Raw genomic sequence first — 18,326 nt, forward strand, 5'->3', positions numbered from 1 at the left:
CGTCTACGCCACAACTTCGTTTATGCGCGGGTAGTCCCTCAAGGCATCAGCCATTTGCGACAAACCGTTTCGCGCAGCCTCCACCAAAGCATCGATAACAACTCTTCAATATATTTGCCACTCCAGCCAGTTTCTGGCACGTCATTTTCATTCCAACGTAATTCATGATGGCACCTTTGCTCAACTCTCAAGACGACCGTGCAGCGTTTGTTGATGCTTGCATCGATAAGCGCAAAGTAGCAATGGATGTTTGGGAGTCACTTGGTCTGACTAGCGAGAAAAGTGATGATTCACAAAAAGGGTATTTTGTCAAGAAAGAAGCCAACGAGCTGCAAGAAGCGATTGAGCAGATAGCAAAGCGGGTCGCTACTTCCTATCGTGGCAAACTGGTGGAGTTGAAGTCCCACCTGGCGGATGAGTGTGTCTTCTCCGATGACGTTTTCAGGCTCGGAAAGGAGTACGGAGCAAAAATATGGGGTCGCATGGAGGACGGCGAGATACGTTCATCAGGTCAATCTCAAGGAAAGGGGATTGAAGAACATGACTGGGATGACACCACAGGGCGCACGAGGTAAGTTCCCGGTTGCATTGCCGTGAGTGACTTTGTTGACCAAATTCCAGCATTCTCTTTTATTTCCGCTGCTGGATCATATGCATTGTCGTAGCTCCACGAAGAGCAAAAGGAAAAGGTCGAGGCCGAGAGTCAGGTCTAACCGAAGACCATCGCAATCATGTCATTATCGATCTCTCTGAGCCTGATAGTCCTGTTACTCCAGGCATCTCGTTCCGGGCACCGGAGCCGCCGCGCATGTACCCGACGTCTGAAACGCGTAGAGAGGCGGATAAAACTTCAGGCACTTCTCTGAGCTCCGCGACGCATGTGAGAAGCAACATCAGCAACACGACACCAAGCAAGAGGAAGGCGCATGATTCCCACGAACGGGCGCCTTTAGGGAAGCTTCCAAAGCCGTCAAAGAGCGCTCGGACGGTTCCAGTACTTGCACAACAACGAGATACCTACTCGATCCCTGACACCCCTCCGGCGTTTTCGAATCCAGTAAACTCGTCATTGGAGAGACGAAGAGAGAACACACAAGATACAGATGCGACGTATATGCCTCGAGGAGTCACGACGGACACCGAGACCATAGTCGGTGACGAAGAAATACATACTAGAGAAGTCGGTAGGTCCAGCGACCCGAGAAAAGACCAAGCATTTGAGCTAACCTAGACACCAGACTTCTGCCTACAGAATGTCATCGCTATGGCCTGTCAGGACGAGATGCAGTACGAACATGAAGACGAGAACGCCGCTGGCCCATCGGGTACCTATCTGAATCCCCTCAGGCAGGACTCTGTCATTCCAAATGATACGCAGACACAGAAGGACATGAGAGAAAATGATGGCCAACCTGGTCAGGATGACGACACATCCAGCGATGCATACAATGACGCGATCATACGCTCTCTCATCTCCGACTCCTCACATGAAACCGGGCAAAACCGCATTTACCGCCTTGAGCTTATCCGACTTCTCATTTCCTATCTTAATGGCATCAATGAGTTTGACTCCACTAGCTACAACTTCGCCGCTGAAGAACGCATGAACTTCCTACTCAACCATCTCCAGTGCACTGAGGCAGAGATATGGCATGCCAATCACAGCAACAGTGCGATTCGCTTGGGCCACACACTGGAGCGTTGGATGGGTATGCGTCACCGCTTAAGCTCTTTCCGCAGCGCAACGGGCTACTTCGGTCCGCCAGGTCAGCAGTGGGAAGAGTTTCTGCGAGGTATGAATAATGTTCCACATGCGAGGGCTATCTTAGCTTTTGTGGAATTGAAGAATGACGGAGTGTTGGAAGAGGGGAAAGGAATTGGTGCTGGGCATGGGTTTAATGAAGATCTCATGGTGATGTTTGATTTGCTTACGAGGATAAAGGGGTGTAATGGCCCGGACGCGTTCAAAGGTGTGAAGAGGTTCAATGAGGGATTGTGGAAGTGGTTTGACGATTCTGAGGAGAACTGAACGGATGGCAGGACGGCGATGGCGATGACGCTGATCATGACGACGATGTGAACGATTTTCTTTTTCTCTCTTGTACTAGTAGATCTCCAGCTTCCAACTAAGACGTTCTTATATTCCTTCACGACGTGATAAGCAAGTTTTTTCAGTATCCTGGAATGTTACTGGATTGAATGCTCTAAAAGGGAATCTAATATGCCAGTTTGGAAAACACGCATAGACTCAAGGAAACTGCAGCTTATGCTTCCCCATCGAATCTGTTCCGTCCATGGTATCTCTGATGCCGCCACTTTGTTTCTTCCAGCTACCCGTACCACAACGCCCTATGTGAAACTCCATTTTGTGAACCTCAAGCCACCACGGAGTGGTCGTCCATGCCAGTATAAACACCGTTTGTGAATTTCCTTACAACGCCATGTATATGTATGTGTGCTCAAACGCCGTATCATCCGTCGTGCTCATGACTGCTCGTTGATGTGACCGTTGGTCGTAGTCATGACAGGTACATGAACCTTGACAGTAGAGATGTGGTCTTGTTCGTCGGTAATGGCCACCTCGGTGGTCTGGCCATCGGGTATCATCTTGTGTTCTAGACTCCAGCCCGCCCTGCGCGCCAATTCGGCCACGATGACATCGCAATCGCCCAGAAGGTTGATGTCAAAGTTGATGTGGTGGATCGGATCTCGCGAAATGTAAATTTGTGGTATGTCGCGGGGTAGGAAGTTTGGAATTTCGGAAACAGGTGCCACTTTCATGCTCGTACCCATTACGATGACGAGATCCACCTTGTCTTTATCGACGTCTTTCAATCGATCGAAGAAGTCGTTGGGTAGAGCTTCGCCGAAGAAGGTGATGTCGGGCTTCATGATGCCTGGCTGCGGGATGTCGAACGCGCCGTCTGACTCGGAGTCTTCATCGCTCGATCGCTTCTTCCTGGCCCCGTTGCCATTGGACGTCCGCTTGCGCTTCTTGCTTGGCTGCGCAGCAATCTCGTCCTTGCAGCGTTTGCACTCGGCTGGCTTCTGCGCGCGCACACAATCGAAGATGTCCTCGCCTGGCACCTTGAATTTGCATTTTCTGCACGTCGCAGTCGCCCACGAGCCGTGACATTGGATAAGCTTCTCCTTGCGTATGCCGGCATGTGCCTCGACGTTGTCAATATTTTGAGTGTAGTTGGTGAGCAGCTTCTCCTTATCCTGCAGCAGGCGGATGAACTCGTGCGTAGGCGTCCATTTCTCGAGATCGGGTATGATGTCGCCGGCCAGGGCGTAGAAGGTTTTTGGGTTCTCGTCGAAGTTGTGGATGTCAAAGACCTCCTCGGGCTCGTCGAAGCCCATCTCGCGCAGTCGCGAGTAGAAGCCCGTGTTCTTGGAGCGGAAGTCGGGGATGCCGAGGCTCGTGGATATGCCGGCGCCGGTGATGACCATGATGTTGGTGCGTTCGCGCAGCAACTTGGCCGCATCGTCAATTGTCTTGTATTGGGCCAGCCGCGGGCGCTTGTTCAGTTCGCGGTTGATGGCGAGGCCCAGCAGCTGGTAGAAGTTTTCGTCGGGCGCATCTTCGAGGAACTTGGGGATCTTGACGCCAAAGGCGGTACACAGCTTGCGCGCCGTCATCTTCTCGCTGGTGATGTTCTCCATGACGAATGCGCTCGCACCAATCTGGTGCAGTCGCTGGCGCAAGCGGCGAGCCTCATCGGCGGTGCACGTGTCTACGCCTATGCGAGTGTCAATGGTGGTTGTGGCGGAAGGCGCCTCCTAGGCCCGACTCACCATCGTCCCAGTACTCAAAGGCTTCCACTTCGTCTAGAATCTCCTCGTACAGGGAGGCTTGGTCCCCCGCGCCGCCATCTTCGTCATCCTGGTCGGGCGCAGGCGCAGGCGCGTCCTCGTCTCTGGATTTGGTCGCGCCTCCCGCTCCTGGTTCCGCCTTGATGCCCGCCGTGGGCGGCGGGGCGGGTTGCTGGGCGACGACGGGTCCCTCTGAGGGATGGGCAGCCATGGTGTTGTCTCCCGCGTGCACTCGCTGTCAACCAGTGTTACAAGTGGAGAGTTGAAGCGAAAGGTGGTCCGACGGGTAAGTTGGAGACACATGGCACTAGGCTCCTTTGGGCCGGGCGGAGATGGCCGCACTTAGTTTGCCAATCCCATATCCCCCCGGACTACCTCGGTGGTTGACATCCATGGCTGCGCAGCGAGTTGTCGTTGTCTGCTTCCCCAATCTCAGCATATAACAGTATGCAGTATCGACAGAATATGCACGAGCTGCATACCGTGACGCAGCCACCCGGGACTTGACTCCAACAGACAAATCACAGCAGGAATAATGCACTTTCGGCACGTCGAGCCAATCCTGGGTCACATCCTCTATTGTCCTGCACGCCTGCTACCTGTCGCTTTTTCGCTCAACATCCTGTAAAAGGCTCTATGCCTGTCATATAATCAAGGTCAAGTCTCTATTTCTTCTCCTTCTGCCGCTCCTTTCTTGACTCTTCATGGCTTCAACTACTACCCTCGCCACCGGGCTGGTCCCTTCTTTGCTTCTCACCACCGGGCGGATGCTGGTTGACAGCCATGACAAGCTTGTACAACCACCTTCCATTCTAGCCTCGCCTAAAGGTCGTCACCGCGGGGTTCCCTTTTTACCCAATCCGGGTCATCCTAGTAACGCCACACCTTCATTGAGCAAGCTAGAATCCCTTCCCGTCGAGATAGTTGATCAGATACTGTCTTATCTCATCTACCCTCGCTGCCGCTTGCCAGGTCTCACCGAGGCTCAGAGCCGATACGACGTTTCGGAACAACAGAAGCGGAGCATCAAGAATCAAGAAGATCTTACCCAGACAGCAGACAGCCATCGTTGGGCTGCCGACATCTTTTCACTGCACTTACTCTCGCATCCCTTCAATTCTCTTTCGCTCACGTCCAGGCGGTGCAATGAGTTCGTCGAAGGGTACTGCTCACATCTCGTCCGGCAATGCAACATGTTCAATCTACCGTTCGCCCAGCTGGACATGTATGGCATTGTCTACCCAGATTTGAGTCATATCGTATATCGAAGACTGTGGCTGCAGCGTGCTCCGCGGAGATGTATCTACTGCTCCGCAGTGTTAGACAAGTATCCCTTTCCACTGGTCAAACGTGTCATCACGGCTTGTGAAGGGTGCTTCTATCGTCAGACCTTGGTTAGTAACATTCATTCTTAGTCTCTGCTGTCTAAACACATGAGCTGACGAAGAACATCAGACAGTAGACGAAGTACAGATGCAATACCACATCTCCACTGCTACTGTTCTCTCCTCTCGAGACATCAGAGGCAACCATGGTTCAGTGTGGGTCTTACGTGTCGATGTGGAAGAGTTGGCGCTGCAACTTTACCGTACTCGAGAATTTCACAATGCTCGTAAGGAGCAGTTCGGTAAGCCGTGCTCTCTCTGTGCCATCACCAGATTCAGACCAGAGCATCACATTGGCAAGCCACGGCCAGCCCAAAAGGCCGCAGTTCGCTTGATCGCGAAGAAGCGCTCCACAAAGCGCCCAACTCGATCTTGAGTTTTGATTTTCAATTCTGGTTTGTCAGTTTCTCTGCTTACGTTTCCACTTCTTTGTTGATTCTGCATTGTGACCAAGCGAAGGGTCTAATAGGACGGTGCTGGGTACATAGGATTCGCGCACATAGCTATATTCCGTCAAAACATACATTGCTGCTTCTCCGGTACACATGAAAGAATGACTTCTAGAGAGGTTTGCATACGGCGTGTGCAGGACCGCAGGATGGAGTTCACATGTTAGCGCGTTGGGGTATGCGTCATAGGGCTGAACAACGCGTTCCCTTGCCGAAAGCCCACGCGACAAAAGTTCGCATTCTTCGCGCGACTCCAACCTACTGCCAGTCGCACCTGCGCCGAACCCACACCTGCTCTCGTCATACATCGCGCAAAATGCTCGATCTACATCGTGCCGATGCTGCGCCCGACACGAAAATATACTTCTCCCACAGCGTCCTCCCATCTTACATCGACCCGCAAAATGTCTCAACGAAAAAGAAGCCCTTCTCAGCCTTCAACAAGCAGAAATACAGCCATACCGTAGACCTCGTCCTCCCCGAAGAAATATACGAGCTCGTTAAAAATGAGCTGGGCCGCGCCGATGGCCCCGCTAGAACGCAATATGCTCGGGTTCACATGAAGCTTGGGGAAATCCTCGAGACGGAATTCCTAGACACGTACATCAAGCAGGGGAACATTATGATGCTCAGCGAAGGCCGGCAACTCATTGACGACCGGTTCGAACTATACGAAGGCACTCTGCGCATGGAGCTCACGCGTCCGACGTACGAACGATGCGGCCTACAGGGCATCCCGATCGAAGACGGCGGCAAGAAGCACCAGAAGCAGCGGTGGGTAGTGGAATACGATCTGCGCGCTAGTTCAATGAAGCATGGGAAAAGGGGATTCTCAAGATTGGAGTGGGCGTGCAAGAATGTCCTGGATCGGTCGCTCACCTGGCTCTTCTACAACTTCAATCCTTCTTCTGCTGAGTCGCTTGCTGAGGGTAAGGAACCGATATCAAGACACGCGCCTTGGCTACACAACATGGCACCCGAGGAGATAAGCATGGACAACGTTCTTGTGCCGCAGCTCCCCGTCAGCGACCTCACGAAGCTGTATGCTGAAGAAGAAGAGGCGCTCGATCTCCTCGAGTACCTCCATATGCTCCAGCTGAAGTCTCCTCGAGTGGAAAAGGGCGACAATATCAACCCGCATCTAGCGCGTTACGACGTTCCAGATCTAGGCCAAGGTGTCACTACCAGGAACTTGGTCACAGTGCGATGGAGAGGCTTCATGTCGCCGACGTTTGTGCGCGACCTCTTCCTTACGGTTAGAAAAGAAGGCTCCAAGTGTAGGAAGAAGCTCAATGGTACACAAGACACAGATGTGGATATGGAAGGCAATAGCATGGTCAAGGACGAAGAGGTGGGGTGGTTTGTCATGAGCGCTCAAGCTTTTGGAGGCAAGAATGCTTGGACAGTGATGCAGTTTGCAGGACGCGAGACGCTTGTCTGGGAGACGGAGAACTGAGTTGTGCTGGACGACAGAACACAACTTCGTCCAAGTGCAGATCACCGTACTTCTCACACGGCACTCCCTATCTTCAATCGAAGAACATGCGCCCAATTCCCATCTGCGGACCCCTCATTCGGGAGAAAGAGCCTCATTCCGAGCACAAGCGTTAGGTTTACACTCTCCGGAACAGCGTTCTCGCCGAGAGATCCTTGGCATATATGTACCACCACATTGCAGCTGCCACGCAGTAGATCTACATGGTCGTGCTTCCGAGGGCGTGTCTGGGACTCTGCATTATGCAGTCCTCGTAGACATAAGGCACGAGACACGAGACGATCTTCATACCCAGTCTCGGTGGTCTCGAATGCAGGGTATAAGGTGACAAGATGTACGATGTCACGTACATGAGATCTTGTCACTTGCTTACGCGGTGGGCATCGTCACTATCGGTGTGCTTTGACTCGTGGTTGCATGGCTTATGCACCAAGTATGTGAATTTCGTCAGTATGCTTTGATAGCTGCACAATCCGTGAAGAGGTTCAGGACAGCTGCCAGAGCACTACGCTGTTTAACAACATCTTCAGCACTTGACTTACATAAAGCAAGCACTTTTCTCGACGCGATGTATCAATCAAGTCTTCTTTAGCTGTGGTATACGACCGCTTTCCGCACATTGTGATTGGCCATTCGGCAGTCTCTCGCAGTAACCACAATTTGTCGTATTGGTTCTTTAAATTGCTATACCAGCTTGCCAGACGTCATCTAGTTTAAGCGCATTTAAGCCGCCTTACATCAATATCTAGATGTCTCCTCGGAAAAGTTTTTCAACATGTGACAGCCGACTACGACACCTAATCTCAAATCTTCGCGGTAGATGGAGCGCTTGAGGTCATCGCTACCTCAGATTTCCTGGCATGCTAACTTTAGCATCGATTTCCGTGTTCATGCAGGTAGCCGTGCGAATCGCAATAAAGTTTTGAGATAGCGAAGTCCCAAGACCGGTTGTTGTTTAGAGTTCTTCACTAATCGACAGCCAAGGCTTGGTTCAATAGTCGCCTCGGCGCAACCTTCGGTGCGCGGGATGCCGAACTCAAATGTGGGATATCGAGCGTTTCGAACGTTGAGGCTCTTTATTGCTTTTTGCTCGAACGCCGCTGCAAGAGCTTGCGGAGTGGCAACCGAGACGCGTTTCTGGGTCGGTACCAAACACGATGTCACGTTGACATGCATTGTGACAGGACCCTGCATCTGCTTGATATTCTTATCTCGCTATCGCATTAGGCTTTGGATTCGAGGTTTATTTGGCAGACAGATGTGCTATGCTTGCCTTGCACGACAATATGACGCTTCCTACTGGACGTGATCTATGCAGATCTTCTAGTTGCTTAATCCAGGATTCTGAAGGTGACACTACCTCGTCGTACGACCGCATTGCCGCACGTACTGTATGAGCACCTCTGCAATGCCAGTGCGGCTGCACTTTGCAAGTTAGACATGGAAGCAAATCCAAAAACCACGGGGCTTTCATAGACCTTGACAATCTAGACATGATTGCGGTTCCATGTTAGGCCACCATGAAAGTTGATACTGAGGCCGCAATTCGGAGTCCATCTCGGGGCTTATCCCCAAGTGGCTGCAATCCTGTGTGCTTTGGCTGACATGACCCTCATTTCGATGAGGTAGAGTGGAGCATTCGCTATTCGACACGAGAGCCCATATTCCAGTTCAGATTCATGAGGCAGCGGTCAGCGTGGTACGACTTCGGGGCAATGGTACCGATCACAAAGAATTGTGGCTGTACGAAAAGGATGGACTACACAAGCAAAGAGTCAGCGTCTTCAGTCCAGCATGCTGCCTGGACTCTCATGCTCGTGATCAAAGAGCTTGACGCGGCGTGTTGGATCAGGCTTCCTCGTGTAGATATGCAGCCAAGTAAGCCTAACCTTCGAGTGGCTGATGACTGAGCTGGGATCGAGTACCTGTCCTGAGTCAGACGCTTAGCAGTCTGCTATTGCTGCAGACTTCAGTCAGCATTGCCTCGCAGATATTGATTTCGAAGGGCCTGAAATACCAAGCAGACGAATAGGAACGCTTAGAATTGTGATCGAGCGACTTCAACCTTGACATGTACATCTCAGAATTTTCAAGCGCTCAACGAGGGTTCCTTGACTGCCAACTCCACGTACCCACAGCATCGTTGTCCACTCCACGCCTCTGCTTACACTTGGATCGTGATCCGCATTGTATCCCTGATGAGGTAAGGCTGTCAAAAGATGTTACCCACGTACGAGCTTCTATACTCCACATTATCGACTGTTTCTTCATCTCCACGCTCACCGGCCCGGAACTTTTCGGCCAAAGTCTTGGCTACCGTGCTTGGAGACCTGATGTTCGCGGAGCTTCCGCCGAATCAGAACAGCGGTTTAGGTAATCGAGTCCACTTCATGAGCAGAGAGCTGTTTTGTTTTTCGAAGCCATACAGTAGAGGTTTTGTTGCTGTATCATTTGTCACTCGACGTCTGCGAAAAACAACTCTGAAGGCAAAAAGCTTGGTATGTTGAGTAAGCCAGCTAGTTGTTCGCCTGGAGTTTAAGAAGCACTTCGTCTGTTTCCAAGACGGGAAAAGGAAAGCGAAAACACGGTGCCAGGCCACCCGTTGAATGCTTAGCTGCTCGCATGGGAAAAACCAATGACCATGCGATGCTGCAAATACCAAGGCGGTAGTTGGCTACCGTACTCGTGTCGTTTTCGTTCCGATCCGCACCGCTAGTGATTAAGGCCGGCTAAAAATACGCCTTGAGCTTGTGCTCAGGTGAACTGAGAATCCACTGCTCCACCGCGCTACGAAATGCGATCGCAAACTTTCAGCTGCTATGTGGGCTTTCGTCTGGCAGAAAGTGCGGGGCGCCTAAGCAATCACCACTCACTTGCGATCAAAGGTAAGCGACTGCACCCAATTTCGAGGCTGCGTCGGACGATAGGAGGTAAAGTGAACATGCTGTTGGGAGATGCAGGATCCATGCACGCGCAGGAACTTGTTTCTTTGGTAGCGAAAGAAAGAAAATAGCTGCTACGACCCCAAAGCCAGTTTAAGCTTTTTTAGCCCTTCTCGGGGATAAATACGAAAAGTACTGTGACATCGCCATCAGCCCTGACTCACGACGCGAGGTAGAGTGCTCAGACTCCTGTTAGCCGCCTAGAGGGCTAAGGGCCTCTGAGACATACCTAGGTATGGTCGCGGGGCTTACTCTTCTGGGTCTGGAGTACGGAATTATGTCATCTGTGTGGCTTACGCCACATTGTCCATGTTGGTCGCGGAGATGTGCGACGACGGGGAAGCAGGAACTCGGTGCGTGCGCTGTCTTGTCGATGAGCAGTCAGACGGCACGCACTTGCCGTGCCTCCTCCATCGCCATCCATCTCTCATGATGATTCTTCTGGGCCGTTCTCCATGGAGGCTTCAAATTCTTTGACGATGACACGCACATAGGTTCCAAGCGTTCGGACGTCGGAGAGGAGATCCATACCCTGGAGCGATCAAACTAGCTTGCATCCCCCACCAAGCTATCAATTAGGTAGACCCACATGATTCGATCTTTGCCACGATACTGCGCGAAAGTGTCTACGCTACGACCTGGAGAGCTGCACGACCCTTGTGTTCCCACTCTCGGGGCTATTGATGTGGCAGAATGCCGGGACTTTGGTTCGTGTCACGTCAGGAGAGGAGGCTGCGCTTGCAATGCTTGCAATGTGCAGGCAGCAGGTAAGCCAGCCATGAACAGGGGTTGACAACATTGGTTTGTGGGCGTGAGTGTCAGCATGTTAGCGCCGATACCAGGGCGTAAAGGCGGTTGCCGTGACGTATCAACGGATAAGTTTACTTGAACTTCTTCCACGTTGGTATCCGAGTTCGGTCGTTGCTTGCATGTCAGGGCAGGGTTCTGGAGATGGCGATGATGCATACCGTGTGTGACGTGTTGACAGCTCGAGCAATGCAGGTGGGATGACGATGCAAGGCGGCTGTAGGTAGGCGGCAGTGTCAGTATCACAGAGGCACGACAGATGCAACAGACACATGGTTTGGACATTTTGGTAGAGAAAGAGTCATGAATTCGTCTAACCGGTGCTATGCACATCAGTTGTGATACATGCTATGCGCGCTCGAACAACAGCAAATATAAATCAAATAATTAAAGGCCCGAATCTAACACAGACCACGATTCACTAGAACCGCCAGAAATGACCACCGTGCTTCCTGCAGGCACTCACTGCCGCCGTAGGAGTTACCGTTGTTGTCTTAGTAAATGTGCCGCCGAAAGTGATGACCTTAGTTGTGGTGGCAAAGGCTAGCCTGAACTTGGTTTTTGTCGGAGTTGGCAGCGTAGTGGTCAAAGTCAGAAGACCGGAGAGAACAGTGGGAGGAGGAAGCGTTGTCGTAGCAGAGGCTGTGAGCAGAACAGTCTCGGTTGTGGTAATAGCTGGCGCAGTCATAGTAGCGACTACTGAGACTGGAGTTCCGTAAGTGACAGTTGTTGTGGGAGCGTCAGGAGCACGGCGATCAAGCTTTCCAGCCTGCTCAGCGCGCCTCTGCTTTGCGGCCTCAATGCGAGCACGCGCCCACTCGTAGTCGACCTCACGGTCGCCCTTGCGGAACAAGCGGTTGTAGTTAGGTATGTGAGTTGGTGTCTCAAGGGCCGCGGGGTGGATCTTGGTGGGAGAGTACGTGCAAGGCTTGTCAGGCCTACCAACATGAGCTGGAGTGGTGCAGGTGGCTGTGACAGTCTTGGTAGTGACACCAACTTGTTTGGTCCAGGAGACCTTAGTGCGGGTCATAGTTTTCGTAGATGTCGTGGTGACTGCCTTGGGCCTCACTGTCTTGATCTTCTTGGCCGTGCCACTAGGTACGGTAACAGTCGAGGTTGGTCCAGCAGTGACAACATCAGTCGAGGTGGTAATAATAGTCTGAGTCATTGTAGGTGTCTCAGTCATGGACGCAGTCACTGTTGGGGTATATGTGGTAGTGACCGCTGTACCGACGGTCAAGTACAAATCTGAATCGGTCAGTAAGCGTACCATGCGAATCAGGGGATATGCGAAGACGTACCTCTTTGCCATGCGAAAGGCTTGCCGTTCGTTACGCCATCGGCTTCGTAACCATTGTTTCCCATAACGAGAAGGAGCCAGTGACCTGAAACCATCTGGTCCTTCCGAATAGGACATTTCGAGATTTCATTCGTATTGTCAGGGGTTGTAGGGATTTGGTCGCATATGAATTCCGTCTCTCCAGGTGCATCCTCTGGTGCGATGAGCATGACATCGGCCTCACCATCTTTGTTGCAGCCTTGGAAGTAAGAGACAGCACTAAAGTCTTCGGTCGATGTTGCATTAATGAAGTAGCTTCCTTCATCGATAAAGTCAACACCATATGAGTAACAGGTAGCGCCATCGCTAGGGACGTCGAATTGGGGAGCAGCGTTAACGAAGGTGATGGAGGCGGCAGCCACCGTGAAGAGTACAGAACGAGAGTACATCATGATGGTAACTCAAGCAAATGACTGAAGGTGCAGGTATGATACGCTGGATGTGATATGCAGAGTCAGTGGGCCATGACTTCTTTTGTACCTTGTATGATGATTGAGCTGAGCAGGTTCTTCAAACAATACGGCTTATCTTTTGCGCATACGAACTATGCTCCGACCGCCGAGTAAGCCGGCTTGAATCGAGGATGCAATGAAAATAGTCCAATGAAAATAGTCATGGCAAGTGCTTGATCTAACACCGTCAACACGGAAGCTTGGAAGCGAGCTTGTGACAGACTGGAACATGTGGGCGGGGCAGGCGGTCAGCATGTCGTAAAGACAGTAAAGCAGTGTTCTGCGCCTCATCAGTACCTAGCCCTCGCAAGGCGTCACATCGCCTTGCAGAAGGAAGAAAAGTGGTGCCAAGTGGAGGCAAAGGCATGCGGCCGCTATGGAAGCCACTCGGAGCCTAGTGCCAGCCCGTGCTTGGGTTAGCGCCCATACCCCTGAACCGATCTTAGTGTTCACGTCACTTCACTCGGCCCCAACGTCCGCATATTCTTGCAGCATCCTGCCCGGTCAGTAGAGTTATTCATAGCGGTGATAGGCTCGTCAATCGCTTGTCAGCCCGTCCCGCTGTTTCCAGCGCGTTTCCACGAGCTGCACATGCCGATCCAAGCGTTTGTCAACCAAACTATCACCTCCGCGCTCGTGTCTATTCGTGGGCGCTCACCTCTCTACTGAGATAGTCGCATTCATGTGTGTATCTAAAGCTTTTCTAGCGGCCGGCTTGTCGGCCGTTTACTCGGATGTATGATTTGGTCGCCGGAGTCTATCAAGTAAGTTTACAGGTCGGAAGGCCATCCCTGAGCCCGGAGGTCGAGCTACACAGCATGCATGAGAGGCATATCATACCACCTTGCAGGAGGCAAGGAATAACAAGGCCAGACCGACTAGACAATTGTAATGGACCCCATCAAGCTGACGATGGTTCCGATAAGCCCGTGTCTGATCGGGTCCGTACAAGCCACAGCAGGGAAACTGAATATCCACATCTGATGCTCAACGTCAGCAAGGAAATGGAAAGGATATCGCTGCTTCTAAGCTTCTGTCAGCCTGACTCTGATCCCGGATTTTGATACCATCGTTGAAGAACCAGTGGATCGGAATACGGCTGGTCCATGTGCCTTCGGTTAGCCCTTGCATCTGCCGTATGAGGTTATTCTGGTAACAGAATTAGCACTCAATTGGGTCCGCTTGGGTAGTTAGCTTACCTCGGTACCAAATGAGATGGGCTTATTCCCATCTTCCATTTGCGTGGGTCAAGCCACATGGTCCGCACAAGCAATATGCGTTCTCCGTGCTTTTATCACTTCACAAACAGATTCTGCATCGGGACTAAGACACGCCTTACACTGGCCTATACGCCTACATCCGACTATACAGTGCGGGTTCTTGTCCCCGATAAGCACACGGTAGCTTGGAGTAGCGGCAGTGACTCTGTGGAGTACCGGATCTGCATTTCAATAGATCTTGCATCCGACCAGGGTCTACCATTTTACGCGAGTCTCTAGGATCCTTTACCTCAGAAGGATGTGCAACACGAGTAGGGCCGCCTATCATTCACCGTTCCTAGTAAGTTTGAACTGCCACTGAATTAGCGCTGGCCTGGTCCCTACACACCGGAGGCCTAATGCGGAGTTATATCCGTGCACCGTCTCATGTCTTGGCTTCATCGACTTCGCCTGACAGTCACTCAGTCGCCGATATGCTCGTAATTGATCCACTACCATTGCCAGGCCTCAGCCCATCGGTCTTTGTTTCTACCGACCTCACATATCTGCCTAAACGGCGTTAACGATTAGCTTCAAACGATCGTGATCTTGCAAGTTTCTCCTCGTGTGATAGTACGAAGGAGCATTGCTAGGGCGCCTCCACGTCGATCTGACCACCTGGACCACGCGGGTCCAACTGACATGCAGCAATAAGCGAGAAAAAGTCGGTGTCACGGCTGGCTGACTTCGCCCTGGGCAGTACCCATGGCTAAGCACGCACTGCCGCCACCGTCAATGACTTGTACCTGGGGTGTCTATGGGACGAACTTCATATATAACGGCACCTGTACTCTGGTCAGCCCCTGCCTTGCATTGATTAACTCCAGGGCCCATCCATCGTTCATTGGCCTGGTCAGCATCTCTTCATATATACCGACCACAGTTCCATTCTTTCCTCGCATTCATATATTGCATTTTATACCACCATGTTGGTTCCTTCATTAGCCGTGTGGCTCTCCTTTGGATCGCTTGCACTCGCTGGTCCACTACGGGCCGAACCGCTCTCAGATGACTTTCCTTCGTATGAACAGATTGTCAAGAGGCAAGACGGTGCTTGCACAAACACAGCACGCACACGAAGCTGCTGGAGCGATGGCTACAGCATTGCCACCGACTTCGATGCTAAGGCCCCTCCGGCTGGAAACACCGTGACCGTAGGTATCTCACTACATTGCTACCCAGACGCGTGCTAATTACTTTACAGTACAATTTCGAGATTACCAATGTTACCCAGGCCAACCCAGATGGCAGTGGCACCTCGAAAGAGATGATGTTGGTTAACGGCCAATATCCCGGTCCCACTCTACGAGCAAAGTGGGGTGACACTGTAATCATCAATGTTAAGAACAGCCTCGCGCACAACGGAACCGGTATCCACTGGCATGGTCTTAGGCAACTGAACACTTGCCAGAACGACGGAGTTCCTGGAATCACCGAGTGCCCAATTGCACCCGGAAAGACCCGACAGTACAAATGGAGGGCCACTCAGTTTGGCACATCTTGGTACCACTCTCATTTCTCGGCTCAATACGGCGATGGTGTCGTTGGTCCTATCATCATCGATGGTCCTGCCACTGCCAACTACGATGTTGACCTTGGTGCCCTACCTATAACCGATTGGTACTACAGGCCAGCTTTTACACTCAACGAGATTGCACAGCATTCTACCCGTGGACCTCCCACGCCTGACAATCTTTTGGTCAACGGTACCCATATCAACGCGGCCAACGACAACGGACAGTATGCCAGGATGAACGTAGTCAAGGGAAAGAAATACCGCATCCGCCTCATCAACACAGCTGTAGACAGCACTTTCAGTGTGTCCATGGACGGTCATCCTTTCACCGTCTTGACATCCGACTTTGTGCCTATTAAGCCCTACGTTACCGACCAATTGACCCTGCAGATCGGTCAGCGGTACGACGTAGTCATCACTGCCAACCAAACTGTTGACAACTACTGGTTCCGTGTCGCCGTCGGATCATGTGGTAGCAATGCCATGACCACGTCTGGCAAGACACTAGGTGCTATCCTCCACTACGACGGCGCAGCCACAACCGGCAACCCCAAGTCTACCACCACAGTCACCATGCGTACGTCGTGCGACGATGAGCTCTCCAGCAACCTTGTTCCCTTTGTTCCCAACACTGTGCCCAGCACCGTCATGGGAGACGTCCAGGGCCACAAGATGGCGGTAGATTCCTTTGCCGACCCCGCCAAGAACAACCTTTTCCGCTGGCTCATTGACGGCACACCGCACATTGTAGACTGGAACGATCCCTCTCTCGAGACTGCTCTCGCCGGATCCAAAGACTTTGGTCCAAACGGCAACGTCTACACCATGGACGGATCTGGCTGGTACATGTGGTGGATCCAATCCACCTCCAAGATCGCACTTCCCCATCCCATCCATCTCCACGGCCACGACTACTATATTGTTGGCCGCGGCTCTGGTACTTGGGATGGTTCCACCAACGGTCTCAACTTCAACAACCCTACGCGTCGTGACACTGCTGTGCTGCCGGCTGGTGGTTACATGCTTATTGCTTTCCCCGCTGATAACCCCGGCATGTGGATTATGCATTGCCATATCGCGTGGCACGCTAGTCAGGGTCTCAGTCTGCAGTTCATGGAGCGCATGGGTGAGATCAAGGGCAAGTTGGGCGATACCAGCATACTCAAGAATGGGTGCGACGAGTGGGACTCTTACTGGGCAGAGGGATCAGCTCCCGATGCCGATAGGCCGTACAACCAGACTGACTCTGGTATCTGAGATGCGTTCGAGATGAAGAGTTATGATTTCCTTGATGATTAGAGCTTGGCGTTTCCTGGTTGGGCTGTAAGAAATATTTCCGCTTCAGTGGCAAGCTCCGGCTGGTCTTTACATTCGACTTCTTCGTAAATATTACAACGCACGATATTTCAAATTACAATTGCTTGACTTCATTAATGCTGTGAGTGACCGTAGGTGTGATGGATTGAGCTTCGTGGAAGTATATTCAAGCTTAGAGCTCATCCTTGTTCTCATTCTTGTCCTCATCTTTTCCCTCGTGCGCCGTCACCTTCGTTCGTGCTTGATCAATAAGGCCCCTACGTACCATGCTCGTGAGCACCTCGTAAGCGACCTGTGCGGCTGCCATCCCTGTGGTTTCTGCTGAACCATCGTATGCTGGGCTGACTTCAACGATGTCGGCACCAATTACATTCATGCCTTCAATACCTCGCAGAATGCGAATGAGTTCACGCGTAGTCCAACCACCCGGTTCTGGCGTCCCGGTGCCTGGTGCTAGCCCAGGGTCGATCACATCGATATCGATACTTAGGTAGACTGGCATCTCGGTCCCCACGCGATTCATGATCGAAGTAATGACTCCCTTGACTCCGATCTCATCGATGTCATCTGTTGCAATGCGAATCCAGCCTTGCTGTGAGTCGTCGGTATAGTCCTCTGCCTCATCACCTGAAAGCCTTGTCCTTAGTCCTGCATGTACACTCGAGTCGTTTGCGATCAGGCCCTCTGTTGATGCGATCCAGAACATACTGCCGTGGTTGAAGAAAGACTGGGTAGAGGGGTCTTCTTGGTCGATCCAAGCAGACGGGTATTTTGCGGGGTGCCATGTGTCCCTAGTGATTGGTTTTCAAAGTCAGCACATATTTCATACACACTTAGGGCGGGAAAACGCTTACAGGTGAGCGTCAAAGTGTACTACGGCGATTGGCTGCCCATACACGTCCTTGAGAGCCCTCAGGGCTGGAAGTGCGATGCTGTGATCCCCACCCAACGTGAGCAGTTTCGGCTTCTTGAGATATTGCACACCGCTCTCCGTGCTCTTCTCGGTTGCAGGCCTTCTTCCAAGCTCAAGAAAAGCCTCACTCATCTGTTTCAATGCCAGAGTATTGTCGAAAGGTGTGATTGGTATATCTCCACAGTCTACAATCTTGGCCCATGACGTGTAGGGGTTCAGGTTCGCGCGGGGATTGAAACCACGGAAGGATGTCTGACGGCTTGAACCTGCGCGGATTGCACGTGGTCCAAATCGAGCTCCAGGTCGGTAAGACACGGCGGTATCGAAGGGAGCACCAAGGATGGCGATATCGTATGTCGTCTCTGGGTGCGTCAAGCAGCGCGTGTGCGGTAGGTGGGCGAAGGTCGAGATACCAGAGAACCCCCACTGAGAGCACTTGTGAGCCGAATCCGAACGCTGGTGAAGAAGCAACTTACATCTGTACCCCATTTCCTCTCCAGCTCATCTAAGCGTTCCTGGGAGAAAGCTTGTTCGTCGACATGATGAGTAGCATGTGAGGAGACGCAAGCTGCACTTGCAGCAACGGCTATCCAATTCCACCGCATAATGTCCGTGTAGCACAATCGCAAAGATTGT

General features: G+C 51.9%; 6 protein-coding genes across 6 annotated transcripts; 3 read left to right on the forward strand and 3 right to left on the reverse strand.

The window, feature by feature from the left end:
- Positions 1-167: 167 nt before the first annotated feature.
- On the forward strand, positions 168-2,029 carry AA0111_g8103 (hypothetical protein; the record flags this gene model as incomplete). The annotated part of the gene is made up of 3 exons (XM_028654514.1): positions 168-571; positions 622-1,184; positions 1,239-2,029. 3 exons carry the CDS (start codon positions 168-170, stop codon positions 2,027-2,029), a joined length of 1,758 nt encoding a protein of 585 aa, XP_028504391.1.
- Positions 2,030-2,484: 455 nt separating this feature from the next.
- AA0111_g8104 (NAD-dependent protein deacetylase hst1) lies at positions 2,485-4,027 on the reverse strand (the record flags this gene model as incomplete). The annotated part of the gene is made up of 2 exons (XM_028654515.1): positions 2,485-3,743; positions 3,799-4,027. The coding sequence occupies 2 exons, from the start codon at positions 4,025-4,027 to the stop codon at positions 2,485-2,487; spliced, it is 1,488 nt and encodes a 495-aa protein (XP_028504398.1).
- Positions 4,028-5,966: 1,939 nt separating this feature from the next.
- AA0111_g8105 (hypothetical protein) lies at positions 5,967-7,106 on the forward strand (the record flags this gene model as incomplete). The annotated part of the gene is made up of 1 exon (XM_028654516.1): positions 5,967-7,106. The coding sequence occupies one exon, from the start codon at positions 5,967-5,969 to the stop codon at positions 7,104-7,106; it is 1,140 nt and encodes a 379-aa protein (XP_028504397.1).
- A 4,209-nt stretch (positions 7,107-11,315) lies between these two features.
- AA0111_g8106 (hypothetical protein) lies at positions 11,316-12,625 on the reverse strand (the record flags this gene model as incomplete). Its single annotated transcript, XM_028654517.1, has 2 exons — positions 11,316-12,142; positions 12,196-12,625. The coding sequence occupies 2 exons, from the start codon at positions 12,623-12,625 to the stop codon at positions 11,316-11,318; spliced, it is 1,257 nt and encodes a 418-aa protein (XP_028504396.1).
- Positions 12,626-14,870: 2,245 nt separating this feature from the next.
- AA0111_g8107 (Laccase-3) lies at positions 14,871-16,717 on the forward strand (the record flags this gene model as incomplete). Its single annotated transcript, XM_028654518.1, has 2 exons — positions 14,871-15,098; positions 15,149-16,717. The coding sequence occupies 2 exons, from the start codon at positions 14,871-14,873 to the stop codon at positions 16,715-16,717; spliced, it is 1,797 nt and encodes a 598-aa protein (XP_028504395.1).
- A 232-nt stretch (positions 16,718-16,949) lies between these two features.
- On the reverse strand, positions 16,950-18,295 carry AA0111_g8108 (Guanidinobutyrase; the record flags this gene model as incomplete). The annotated part of the gene is made up of 3 exons (XM_028654519.1): positions 16,950-17,568; positions 17,632-18,116; positions 18,167-18,295. The coding sequence occupies 3 exons, from the start codon at positions 18,293-18,295 to the stop codon at positions 16,950-16,952; spliced, it is 1,233 nt and encodes a 410-aa protein (XP_028504400.1).
- Positions 18,296-18,326: the final 31 nt, after the last annotated feature.

The sequence above is a fragment of the Alternaria arborescens genome (assembly GCF_004154835.1).
Source record: "Alternaria arborescens strain FERA 675 chromosome Unknown contig_19, whole genome shotgun sequence".
Classification (NCBI taxonomy): domain Eukaryota; kingdom Fungi; phylum Ascomycota; class Dothideomycetes; order Pleosporales; family Pleosporaceae; genus Alternaria; species Alternaria arborescens.